Source organism: Columba livia, chromosome Z (assembly GCF_036013475.1).
Source record: "Columba livia isolate bColLiv1 breed racing homer chromosome Z, bColLiv1.pat.W.v2, whole genome shotgun sequence".
Classification (NCBI taxonomy): Eukaryota; Metazoa; Chordata; class Aves; order Columbiformes; family Columbidae; genus Columba; species Columba livia.
The window spans coordinates 15,690,584-15,704,337 of NC_088642.1; the positions used below are offsets into that span (position 1 = coordinate 15,690,584).

A 13,754-nucleotide genomic window follows, 5' to 3' on the forward strand; every position below is an offset into this window, starting at 1 on the left:
TCAGTAGACACTGTTGCTGGAGTATCAATCTAGAGCATCAAATTTAGAAGATGATGCTTCCAGGGTGTCTGGCTTGAGGAGTGAGTTGGCAGCAGAGGGCTGTATCTATAACTTGAGCCAAGGCTCCTGACTGTAAGGAAGATTTGGGGTTCAATTGCACTAGTATATGAGAAAAAAAGGTTTGAAGAAAGTAGTTTTGTCAGCTGCCTGCTGTCACTGCTCTTCATAGCCTCCTAAGTGAAGTCTCCAAGCTTGTGGGGTTTTTTTATACAACTCATACTTCTCACTGTGATGCTATTCAAATTGCATATATCTGTTTTCATTGAATGGCTAGAAGCTTTATATGCTTTTGCTTTGGAAACAGCATGTAGTTGTTTGTGCAACAACAGTTTTCTAAGGTTTCTGGTTTAGGAGATATATCATGCTGAAGCCTGCAGTCTAATGAGGACAAATTCCAAAGTTACAGACTTTCCTTGTGAACAAATTAATGCTGCCATCACAACCACCCCTGCTCAGCTAAGCAATACACCTACCTTGGTTCTGCCACTCTCTCTCTCCTTTTTAAAACAATATTTATGGGACTGTTGGTGGAAAAAATATTGCATTAAATATTAAATATTGCATTAAAAAAAATAAATGAGGAGTTAAGAGCTTAGATTTAACAAATCAGAAAGATTCAGAAACTAGAGAAACAATACAGAAGTCTGAATGATGATTTGTCATGTTTCAGACTTGTGTATTTCTGACAATCTTCAAATAAAGGTTTTGACTTAAAAATAATCTGATCACTTCAGACATTTAAAGTTAGAATCTAGCATTTTGTTTTGGTACTGATTGTTACTCTTTCTCCTAACAAGATTCTTTTTCATCCTTTGTTTGGAATGAGATGGCCATATTGTAGGTCAACAGTCTTGTTTTACTTCCTCACAATATGTGTGTGCTGAACTGGATTGAAAAGCTGCAGTTGTGAGCCAGGGAGATAGTAAGTTGCTAGTAACTTTTCTTCACTTTGCCTGTGCTATACCTTTTTAATGGCAGCATCCAGTGTTCTGAGTTTTGGCTCTGGAGTCCTATCTTTGTATATCCAAATCTCTGCTTCCCAGGAGGTAAAAACCTGGTGCCCTTGGATCTGCACCTTGCAGCATAAATCTGAAAGGACAGGGCAGCACAAGCGTGAATTTTGTTGCGATATCCAGCCTGTGCCAAATACAATGGGCTTTGGGTGGGTTTTACGATGTATTCTCTCTTTGGAAATGCTGGAGCCAGTGTTCAGTCCTTTGGCCAGCAGTGCGTGCTTTGCTGACCACATGGACTGTCAATGACAACTTCATAACTGGTTAAGTTCACAGTGTAGCACTGGTGCTTCTAGTTCTCTTGACCCTTGCCCTGAATGAGATCTAGGATATTTTTTTTGCTTTTAAACTGCAAGCCTGAGCTCATTATACTGCTGCTGTTTTGCGTGGTCAAACGTGGAAACTGGAATCTCCTAGTGAGCAGCATGCTGTTCACTGCTTGTTAGTCTGGCACAGAAGTCACTATTGTTATCTTGCCAGAAATACACTGCTGAACCTCTCTGCCTCAGATTGCCAAGAGTCAAAACAGAACTGAGCAAAGCAAAAGGAAACTGTACCTTCAGTTCTCACTCCTCACAGGCTTTCCATTACTATGTGTTGGAGTTAGTTTAAGATTTATTTCCATTGGTCAGGCCTGGGTTTGAGTTTTCTACTAGGGGAAATTCTCCATTTCTGCACTGGCAAGACCTGCAGTGTTATGAAAATAAAAGCAGGCTGTATTATGCATACTGGTGTATGATCCCAAGTATCTGTCTCCCTGAAAACATCTCTTTATGCATGTTGAAGACTTTATGCATGATAAGACTAAACCTTGCATGTCTGTTCAAATAGCAGTTAATGTTTGATGGTGCTACCCAAGGACTTCAGGGATGTTGCGTGTTTTGGTCTGCTCTCTGAGATTGCCTTTTGTCCCTCCACCATAAAGTGGCATTTGGGTTTAGCTGTGATGAGAGACCAAGTCAACCCTCCTGGTTCATCACTGGTAGTTTTTCAGGGCATACATCTGTCAGTAAGTAAAGGCTGTTAAAAACATGGTATTAGTTATGAGATTGCATTATAGAAAAAGAAACTGGGGAAATACACATGGACATTTGATAGCTATAATAGTATTATTCCATGAGATTCATATTAAAGAAAAACATACTGTCTGACACTGAGTTACAGTTCCTTTGTCTTGTATAGCCACTGTATTAACTAGTTTTTGTGGGGAACAGTTTCTGTAACAGACTTAAATCTGATGCTGCAGTACTGTGTGCTCAGGAAACCAGTGGGTGAGCCAAAGGCAATGCTGCTTTTTTAGCCTCAAAGAAAAATAAATTGCTCCAAAGGTACCTATAAATCCTTTTTGTCAGGTCGATATTCTCTGTTTCACTTAAAGAAATAGAAGTAGAAAGATTTGTCTTTTTCAGTTCAGTCTACTCCTCCTGTCGGCACCATGTCATATAATAACTTTCATAAACTCACTGAATTGTGTCTTAAAAAGCAGAACCTCACAACCTGAAAGTAATGCTTCTTTTGGTCTAAAACCGTAATTCCCTTTTAACTGGGCCAGTGTAAAGGGAACAAAGCTATTGTAATTGTAAGCACTGGGGAGAAAAGTGCTACAGATATCTTAATATATTCTAGGAGAGAGTAAGAGAGTTGAGCAGCCCTATGCACAACTAAAAGTTGCAGGGTTGTTCACATATTGGTAGGCTTTTATGCAAATCCTGAGGCTTTTCCTTCCTCTGATTACACATGTGCAAAATAGAGAAAATCCTTTCACAGTAGACCTTGTTGTAGCTAAGTTCTGCGACTTCCAAATGTTGGTAAAACTTACCTTAAGTGTAATACAGCTGTAGCTCTGTCCTGAGTCTTGGAGAATGCCTCCCAAAAGCTGTAAGTTACAGCTGCTCTATTGCAGACCTATGAGTTTTTCTAGAATGGATACCATTTAAAGAATTTTAGGTACGAATGGAAAGAAACACTTTGCATCTTTCAGGTCTCTTCCACTTCTTTCTACTTTTTCTTCTTTTCCACTAAATTACTAACATTCCACTTTTAAAAAAGAGATGTTTGCTTGCATGTTTTCTGGACTTGTTGGATTGAGAACTGTTTCCTTTGTTACCCTTTTTTTGCTGGTTTCTTTTCTTCCTCATACAGTTTCCTGTTTATCCCTGGGTGTATTGCATTTACCCAGCAGATAAGGCAGCCCCCTTGTCCAGAACAGAGTAGTTCCAGATTAATCTTAAAGGCTCATCACAATGCTGGAGAAAAATCCACAATGGTTTTGCTCTGAGTGAATTATAGAAGGTTTGGAAGTTTGAGTAGCTTTCACCTTGGATCAGCATCTCATTTAGAGCTTGTGAAATGACTCAATTTTATATGGACTCTTTAATAAAACCAGACCCAACCCAATCAAATGCATTCATTCTGCTGCTTTTCATAAACAGCAGCAAGCTATAAATAGCAAGCTCTTTGTGTCACAAGAACAAGAATTTGAAGGTTATTAATTATAATCTAGGTCTGCTCTGAAGGCTGCTGTTCTTTCCTAGTGTTGTGCCTAGGTGGCTATCAGCCCTTCCTTCTTAGCACTAAGTGTTGCCTTGCTAAAACAAATTCAACTGTAAGGATTCAAAATTCAAATGTAATATCTGGGCTGGTTCTGACACATGGAGCTTTTTCTGCTGGTGAACCTCAATGGTACGGTTAAGGAAAACCTGAAGAGCTGCTTGTGATGGAAGGGCAAACAGCAGGGTTTGGCTGGATTTTAGAGGGAGTACCAGCTGGTTCTGAACCAGTCACCTGAGAATCAAGGCAGGGGAAAGTTGCTTCTAAGTAACAAACTTTTGCACCAGAAGGAAGAAAAGCAATTTTGGGGGGCATGAGTGTGTATCTTCAAAGACAGTTCCAGTGTGATCTTTTTTGGTGCTCTGGACTGAAGAGGTCAGAAAAAATGCTTTCATAAGAAAGCTGATACTTAGGAGTGTAAAAGGCCCAATGCAACTTGGCAAATGCTTTTGTGTGGGCATATGGTTCATATCACTGCAAATGCTCCATTGGACAACAAGGTCAGTTTCAGCTTGTGGTGAGCTCCTGTGGCTCAGCAAGCTCCTCCTGCTATTCATGCAACTCTTTTCTAGAAGATAAATATTACAAAATAAATTCTATAGAAAGAGCTAACTGGCTCAGGTAAAACCCACATTTGCTGGGAGTACATATTCTTTATTTCTTTCTTGTCCCCTGTTTTGGAGAAGACAAATGTCATGACACTTTGTCTTAGTGTGTGTATTTATTTAGTCTATAAAATGTCATTAATAAGAATGACTTTTGGGACCCTTGGCATGGACCCATAATGTGAACACACAATGCAGGACAGAGCAAGGAAACTTGCCAGAGTTATGATTCTCCTCACTGAAGCAGTTTTTATACTGCAAAACTACAATTCTCCTAATTATACTTGCTTCATGCAGCTTTGTGTGATACTGTCCCAGATTTAGGGCTGGTGGTTTCCTGAAGAGCTATTTGGGTAGTCTGTGCTTCAGTGAAACAACTTTCATATGTCCTATAACAAATCCAAAAGTGTAATGGAGTAGGTCATTTGTCTTGAGTTTTAAAGTGAAATAAAATGATATAGCGAGCTTTTTTCTTCTCTGTGGTGGGGGAAAAACTGGCTCCATTTCAATTTGGATTCTAGCTTTCTGGTTTCTGAAGTCACCCTTGTGGAGGTGATGTTAGATCTGTAATGCTGTCTTGTGCAGCATATAGCAATGCTGCCTTAGTGACAGTAAGTAAAGAGAACTAATGTCTTCAGCTTTGTTCTTTTCCATTTGTAGTGCTGTTAATGTCCTTCTAACAAGAGCAGAGATTACCTAAGGAAAAAAATAATTGGGAAAAAACTAACCAGATTTATAGTTCTTGTGACGTGTTTTAGCTGCTAGAACTAAGAATAATATCACAGGGCCAAAACATTTTAAACACCAATGTAAGGAACTTCTGGTCCAGTGATGAGGTTGCTAATGTTTTTCAGGAGTGCTTTGGTAGATATTTCTCTTGACTACTCCATAAAAAAACAATAGATAATGTGGTTTTATGTTTGTTACTGCTCTTCTGAATTGGCTATATATTTCATAATTACTGTTTTCTATCTTATACCATATCTATTGCATCTAAGTAACTACTACTTCGAAGGGTTTAGTCACTGTTTGATGAGAAGCCATCCCATCTGATGGGTGATGGGCCAAGTCACTGCCAGGTAGACCTCAAATGCATTGAGTACCTTGGGCAGATTAAAGAAAAAGCTTCAGTCTTTTCTCTGGCATCTCTCACTGTGTTTCACAGGTAAATGTGGGGAGTTGCCATGTGTTGCAGGAGGAGGATGAGCTGCAGGAGTGTTTTGTACAGAGATGAGCATTGCAGCAATCTTGGGTTGTAGCACACCTTGGCTGCAGGAACTAACCTTGACCAGCACACTGCTGGCCTCAGTGCTCTTGAGGTTCAGCCCTGGCATAGGCTAACAGAGCTTTTTTTAAAATGCAAACATCAGTAAGACACAGTACTTTGTGGTTTTTTTTCCATTTTCAGCTTAAATTACTGTATTTAAAAGCCTAGTGCTGTTCAACAGATCTGAATATTTTCACACAGCAGTGTGAAAACTCAAAATAAATTAGAGCCCTTAGGGGACATACTTCAAAACACATTGTTTGGTTACTGACAGGTCGTGACCACACAGTGCAGATATGATTCTGTCTAGTAATTTTGATCTGCCATGTGAATAAGAGAATTTTCTCCTTAATCTGTACCTTTTACTAACTGTGATTATGTTGTGGTGGTGACATTAAAAGTATGATGGTTGTGGGTGAAAGATGTCACTTCTAAACTGCTAAAATCACAAATAACCATGTTTTTCAAATTATGTCTCTGTAGGTGGATGGAGGTCTGCTTGAAAGAAGAGCTGCCCCCAACTACAGAGCTGGAAGAAGGCTTAAGAAATGGTGTTTACCTTGCCAAGCTTGCAAAATTCTTTGCCCCTAATGTGGTGTCAGATAAAAAGATCTATGATGTGGAGCAAGCACGCTATAAGGTAATAACTTTTTCAGTTCTCTTACTAACTAGACAAAAAAATGTTATGTCTGTCTTCCAACTCTTAAAGATACCCAAGTGTGGTTGGTTAATTTTATGCATCTCTTTTATAAGGCTGTCAGGACTAGATGGAAGACACAAAACACTAAGAAGCCAGCATGATAAATTAGAAATACTTTACCCCTAGAAAAACTATGCTAGTGTCACTAAATGTTTTTAATGCTGAACAAATTACACTTCTGGCTCCAGAGAGAACATGAGCTTTATCACTTATACAATTATTCCTTATTAGGAATAGGAGCCAAAAGTAATTCAATAATTAAACCTGATAACTATTCTGAACTTTCCCTATCTTGAATGGGAGGATACTCACTTAATTAGATCTGTGTGTTTATTTTAACAAATTAAACACTGAAAAGCAATGACCAAGCTACCAGTAACTAAACTTAGCTTGCTATGTGTGTAAACTGTTAATTGCTTCCAAGATCCTCAATAATATAAAAATACATATGTATATGCATTAGCAGCACTATGGAATGTATTATCTCAACATCTAGAGGTGGTAGAAAAAATTTGAAATTGATATTTTCAAGATATAATCACCAGCTGTTGTTTGAGAGTTGAGAAATTAAACTGCTCTGGGTCCCATATTGTTAACAGAACTATGGTTAAGAATCCCAGTTAAATTTAAAGGCTTCTCTTGAAAATCTCTAAAACTTGAGTTCAGGTTTCTTTCAGCCTTTACTTTGACTCTTTAAAAATAATAAAACTAAATAAAATACTTTCCCACTTTGCTCTTTTAACTGCTGTTTGTATAGGCTGTAGGAAGGGTCAGGTATTCAGGCAGATCTGAACAGTGACCAAGAGCTCCTTATCTGTTCTTCACAATACTGATATGTAGTGTTACCACTTCTGTATTTTGTAGTGGTTCCTGATATTTGACAGCCAGCTTTTTCTCCAAAAAGCTACTGAACAATTCCCTGAACTTGGCTTCAGGATATAAAATTGAGATGCAACAGGAGGACTAATAACTAGAGAATTTGTTTTATACAGTTTTTGTCATCTTTTCCTTCTATGTTTCCAATAGAGATCAGGCCTTCATTTTCGACACACTGACAACACTGTGCAGTGGCTGCGAGCAATGGAGTCCATTGGTCTGCCTAAGGTAAGCCTTAAAATTTGAGTAAAGAAACTAGATCTAGGCACCGATTCACTGAGATCCCCTTTTGTCTGCTTAAGCATAGACTTACTGTAAGCACCAGTCTACAAGGCAGGGTAGCTGCAGATGATGGCAAAGCAGTAGATGTGGTCTATCTTGACTTCAGTAGAGCATTTGACACAGTCTCCCACAGCATCCTCACAGCTAAACTGAGGAACTGTAGTCTGAATGATTGGGTAGTGAGGCGGTCTGTGAAATGGCTAAAGAAAAGAAGCCAGAGAATCATGGTCAATGGGGCAGAGTCCAGTTGGAGGCCTGTATCTAGTGGAGTGCCTCAAGGGCCAGTACTGGGACCAGTACTATTCAATATATTCAATATATACTGGCAAATATATACTATTCAATATATACTGGCCTAGGTGGAGGCCAGTATCTAGTGGAGTGCCTCAGGGGTCAGTACTGGGGCCAATATTACTCAATATATTCATTAACGATTTAGACGAGGGAATAGACTGTACTATCAGCAAGTTTGCTGATGACACTAAGCTGGGAGGAGTGGCTGACACGCCAGAAGGCTGTGCTACCATCCAGAGACCTGGACAGGCTGGAGAGTTGGGCAGGGAATAACCTGATGAAATTTAACAAGGGAAAGTGTAGATTCCTGCATCTGGGCAGGAACAACCCCAGGTTCCAGTATAAGTTGGGGAATGACCTATTAGAGAGCAGTGGAGGGGGAAGGAACCTGGGGGTCCTGGTGGACAGCAGGATGACCATTAGTCAGCATTGTGCCCTTGTGGCCAGAAAGGCCAATGGCATCATGGGGTGTATTAGAAGGGGGGTGGTTAGTAGGTCAAGAGAGGTTCTCCTTCCCCTCTACTCTGCCCTGGTGAGACCACACCTGGAATATTGTGTCCAGTTCTGGGTCCCTTAGTTTAAGAAGGACGGGGAACTGCTGTAGAGAGTCCAGCGCAGGGCCACGAAGATGATGGAGTGGAGCATCTCCCTTATGAGGAAAGGCTGAGGGAGCTGGGTCTCTTTAGCTTGGAGGAGACTGAGGGAGGATCTCATTAATGGTTATAAATATGTAAAGGCTGCATGTCAGAAGAATGAAGCCAGGCTCTTCACAGTGACAACCAATGATAGGACAAGGGGCAATGAGTTCAAACTGGAACACTGGAGGTTCCACTCAAATATGAGAAGAAACTTCTTCACAGTGAGGGTGACAGACACTGAAACAGGCTGCCCAGGGAGGCTGTGGGATCTCCTTCTCTGGAGACATTCAAAACCCCCTTGGACACGTTTCTGTGTAACCTCATCCAGGTGTTTCTTCTCCAGCAGGAACCAGGCTAGATGATCTTTTGAGGTCCCTTCCAATCCCTAACATTCTGTGGTTCTGTAGTTTAGGAAACAAATCTGAAGAGAAGGTAATGCTGTAGTGTCAGTGATGTGCCACTGCTGCTGGTGTGCATGGGCTGAGGCTGCTGTGGATGACCAGTGCCATGGGTAGAAATGCTCAGGGTGCTTCTCCCATGTGTAGCCAAATAGGAACACTAGCAGTGTTTTAGCTATATCTGCTTGCTAGAGCAGTCTCAGTGGGGGCATGAAAGTAATAGTGTTTAAAACAGAAAACTTAAATATTTGCCCCCTTTAGGTTACTACTTCTCACCACGTCTCTTGCTGCCTCTTTCTTTTAATGTATGTCCCAATTTTTCTGCCTCTACCCTGTTTCCAGACTGTCCTTGCACACTCCAGTGCATCTGTGTGGTCATGCTGCTGCTTCTCTTCCGTCAGCTGCTTTCTTGGGTCGCCTTTCATATGTATCTTCTTCCTTACTGATCTTCATTTGCCATCTACCCTCTGTGCTGCTGTTTCTGGGCATCAGTGAGTCTTTTCCAGATTAAAACTGTTTAAGAAAGGGCTGTGTAGAAACACATACTCTGCTTGTTTGGACACTTTAGTACCTGCACACAGCCTGGGGGGAGTAATCCCTTGCCCAGGCTGGCCAGCAGCTGCCCTAGGGTGTCTGAGTGGGGCTGGCCCCAGCACTGCCCCATGTACTATGGGGTTTGGCACTGTGGGGGTGTTTGGATGGCTGCCTGAAGGAATGTGGGTGCTAGTGGCCAGTCACTGCAGGCAAAGTAATTGCAGGTGACTGTAAACAGAAAAGGGCACCCACAACTGCCATCAGAAATGCCATGGAGATGGGGAAAGTCCTGCCTTTCTCAGGTCAGGCTTTTTTTTGTTTCAGTTGAGTTCTTCATTCAGCTGGCTGATTTCCACCCTGCCATCCCTCCTCCAAGATGTTTTGGTTTTGTTGTGGAGGATGGTTGTGTCCAAAAGTTTTCTCAAGTGTCCCTCCTAAAGCTGCTGTGAGCAAACTGTGCTCTTGCCTTACTCAATCTTGTCCTGTTAACCATGGGACACTGCAGCCCCGAGTGGCTGGCCTGGAAGCATGCTGCCAGCTCTCACATTTAGCTAAGTGTTTTATTTTATTTTATTTTAGTGGAGAAATAGTGTTTAGTGACTGGGACCAAGGCCAGGAACAAATTAGTGGTAGAATCAGAATTGGAACTTATGATGTGACTTTTTGGCTAAATTGCTTAATATTCCTCTATCTGAATATCTTTCTCTATAAATTATGCATTTACAGTTGGGGGTGCTGGTAACTAGAATTTTGCATTTTTAAACCATATTTGATAGTGTTTTGTTCACAATGAGGCTTTGCAAATTGTAACTGCGTCCCAGGTTTTGGATGCATGTAGGAGAACACAAGCATTACTGTCTGAGCTTGTGCTGGAGGACCTTCTCTAAAAATCTTGCTGAAATGCTGTCGTCTTAACCTCCTTTCTTGCTTCTTAATAAGTAGCTTTTATGTTTTATCAGTAGTTTTCATAAGGAAGAGTTTAATAAAGTCAAAATAACAGCTGAAGAGACTTGATTCATAACTGTATAGGAGTAACAGTTGAACTTCTGTAAGTCTAAGGTATGGTTCTGCAGAGATATCATTTCAGCTACTTTTCCACACAGTAATGTGTATTCTCCTTTAACTGCATGTTCTTTCTTTTTCAGATCTTTTATCCAGAAACTACAGATGTCTACGACCGGAAAAATATCCCTAGGATGATATATTGCATTCATGCTCTAAGGTAACTAGTGATGGGAATAAAAGTTACAGTCAAAGCTAGGAATGTAAGTCTTGAACTATTTTAGGCTAATCAGTTTATCAAAACCTGTCAGAATTTACAAGTCCATTACTTTAAAGTTAGAGACAAAAGTCCAACTTTTTCAGGACTATTAGGCAAATGATTTTCGAAACAAAAATGGACTAGTGAATTTAGCACAGACATCCCTCTCTCAACGAGTGCACCACTCACAAAGTACATATATAACTTCAAAGAACTGCAACAGAAACCAAATAAAGGAACAAAAACTTAGCAAAAAATTAGTGCAACCACAGGGCACGTATGCTGATCAGAGTGAAAATGATGAATCGACATCTTTCTGTCCCAAAAGAAGAGCAAATAATTACTGTATTCTGAGGTCATTTATGTGAAAAATAACATTTTTTTTCAAGCTCTTGGAGTTCTGAGGAACATTATTTTAAATGTAAAGTCAGGAAGGCTTTGACCTCATCACTGAAGGTAGAGCTTGAAATTATGTCCTGCCTTACGGATTTTCTTGATGTTCACCAGAAAAAGTACCAAACATCTGCCTTGTGCTGTGTCTGATGTGAAGGACACTCATGTTGGTAGACAGCTTCTCCCTCTTGTGGTTCTCCCACCTAATTTCCTGCATATGGAGACCTTTTCATTTCATCAGTTTCTTGCATAATATGTTTGCAGAGAACATAACTAACTTATGCCCCAAACTCTCTTCTATGTTCCTAATAGTGTTCATGACACATCAGTTACTCCAGTGCTACAGGTCAAAAACTATTCAATACGTGCTGTAATTGAAATTTAAGGTCTAATCCTTGAAATTATGTGCCTGCTCTTGCACTCTACTACGCACAACCCACTGCTAATAAATAGTGCATACCACCAACGTTCATATTTCTTTTGAATGCTAGGTATTTGGAGCTGATGTTATGAGCCAGAGCAAGAGTTTTACAGGAGTTGGAAAGAACACAATGAGGTTTTCTGATGTTTGCTTCCTCATGTATGGAGAAGGACTTTGTCTACTGTGAATCTAAATGCTACAAGAACAATAAACCCATCAATTAGACATCTTCTTAAGATCTGTCTAATTATTGCAATGGCAATAACTCTTTAGATCTTGAGATGAATTTTGCAATGGCAAAAAAAAAAACCTTTGGTAGAAGTTTTTGTTTCTCTGTCTTGACATGCTCCAAGATTTATGCCAGTATAAGAACTGGTCTGTGTTGTCTCAGATTTCACTTCCAAGTTTGTCTTGTTTAAATTACTTTTCCTTGCTGCATATCAACACAAAGCTATAACTCTGCTGTTACGAGCTATTATTTTAGAAATGGACTTCATATCAAAGGTGTCAAGCCACACTGAAGGAGAATAGGCCTATAATGCTTTTTCTTATGATGCTTTCCCATGGAAGTGTAGAGCCACAAGCCTGCATCTCCTGTAGCATGTAGAATCAAAGAAACAGTTGTCAAGATTAATTTATTTCCATACCTTTTCCTAAAATGCATGTTATAAGTCCTTCATTGGAATCTTTCAAATCAAACTTCAGTGTCAGTGTTGAATGGCACACAGTCTACATTGAAAGCAGCCTGAGAAACAACAGAATTAAGGACAGGGCACTTTCCTGGCCAGCAGCCTTCCCAGTTGGGTTGGCATCAGAGGAACACTGAGGTGCAGGAGTCCAGTTCTGTTCTCCTTCATTGTTGTTGTAACTACTGACCTGCTGGTGTCTCTCCCAATGGCTCCATGCTGTGCACCCCACCTGCTCTACTCTCTGGGTTTGTCAGAGCATCCGTTTCAGGGCATCAGTACAGGGTTTGCTGACCCCGGAGAATCCATGTCCCTGTTTTTTTCAGGGTCCGGCAACACAGCCTCGAGAAATATCAATTGCAGGCTGGCTTTTCACCTTTGCAGCTGTAGCATATGCATGTGACTTTTCTATGAAGAATCACCATTGATTTTTAAATGCTAAATTCTAATACATCTTGGAGAATGTGTTCAATTAGCAAAGCCTTATAAGTTAAGAAAATCAAGCACTCTCTGAGAGGTGAGTGGTTGATCTGCTTCCCATTCTTTCTTAGTTGTTAGCAAATATATCCCAAAGCAACATGATTCTTGAGCTTTCCAACAAAAAGATGTAAATTTAACACAGCACACTTTCCCATTCCAGTTCTTGCAAATCCTGGACCCCTATTTAGCTGAGATGTTTCCTACATTAATTCATTTAGGAACAGTCAGTGTACATAATTTAAGTGTTTAAAATGTATAAGGTGGATTTTTTTAATAGCCTCTTTAAGAAACATGAAATAGCCTTAACTGCAGGTAATAACAGCAAAAGGATCTGTCTATCCAAAGGGTCTATTTGACATCTGAAATGTTAACATTTCACATTAAAAGTCTTCGGTTATTTGGGGTTTTGCTGATCTTTGAGCTGCTAAAGAGTATGAAGATAGACAAGGACTTTAAGCAAAATGGTGTAAATGTATATGTCCTGGTTCAAGTCTGAAATGATGACAACTGTACTTAAAGTATGTGGAACAACTTGTGATGTCAAATAAAGCATTGGTCTGCCAGGAAGGAGAGACTTAAACAATTTTGTAGAATCATAGAGTAGTTTGGGTTGGAAGAGATCTCTAAAGCTCAGCTAGTCCAACCCCACTGAAATAAGCAGAGACATCTTCAGTTTCTAGTCTCCTGTTGAATATAATTAACCTCTAGCTTTTCTTCTGCTGAAAACCCAATACTTAAAGCCAGGATCATAAAATAAGAAGGCATAGTCATAATTTCTTGCATTGTTTCCCTCATAAAAGTCTAATTTGATTTTTGTCCTGGACAAAATGAGGTTAAGAACTGCTTAATTTAAATTAAAATGGTAAGTGATTCTTGTTCCTAAATAGCAGTGCTTATGAGATACGATTTTCATTCAAAAATTAGTTTTTGAATGATCTTTGCAAGCAGATCACTGCTATATCCTGGGAAAACTATGGCTCTCAAGCCAGACAGCTTCAAAACACTCTTTTCCTAGTAAGCAGTAGAATAACAAGCATAGGTTGTGGGTTTTGTCCCCCACATGTTTTTCTTTTTGTTTTGCTTTTTTTTTTTCCTTAAAGTACGCTATATTCAGATCTGTTTTTTAAGGCATTTTATACATGAACTAAGCTTAAAACAAGACCTGGGAAACTCTGGCTGACATGAATTACAGTTCTGTGTGTGCAATGCAAAGGGAATGTCACCTGGGACCTGTCCTTTCCCTTTTGTTTCCCCCCTGCTCCTGATGCTTCATATCTACCTTTCTTAACCCCAAGA

General features: G+C 40.0%; 1 protein-coding gene across 4 annotated transcripts in view; it reads left to right on the forward strand.

Moving 5' to 3' along the window:
• Positions 1-13,754, forward strand: part of IQGAP2 (IQ motif containing GTPase activating protein 2) — a 131,698-nt gene that overhangs the window by 61,764 nt on the left and 56,180 nt on the right. For all 4 annotated transcript variants that reach the window (XM_065047367.1, XM_065047369.1, XM_065047368.1 and 1 more), the window contains exons 3-5: positions 5,979-6,135; positions 7,222-7,299; positions 10,363-10,439. In XM_065047367.1, coding sequence (XP_064903439.1) covers positions 5,979-6,135; positions 7,222-7,299; positions 10,363-10,439 — 312 coding nt within the window. The remainder of the gene's footprint in view (positions 1-5,978; positions 6,136-7,221; positions 7,300-10,362; positions 10,440-13,754) is intronic.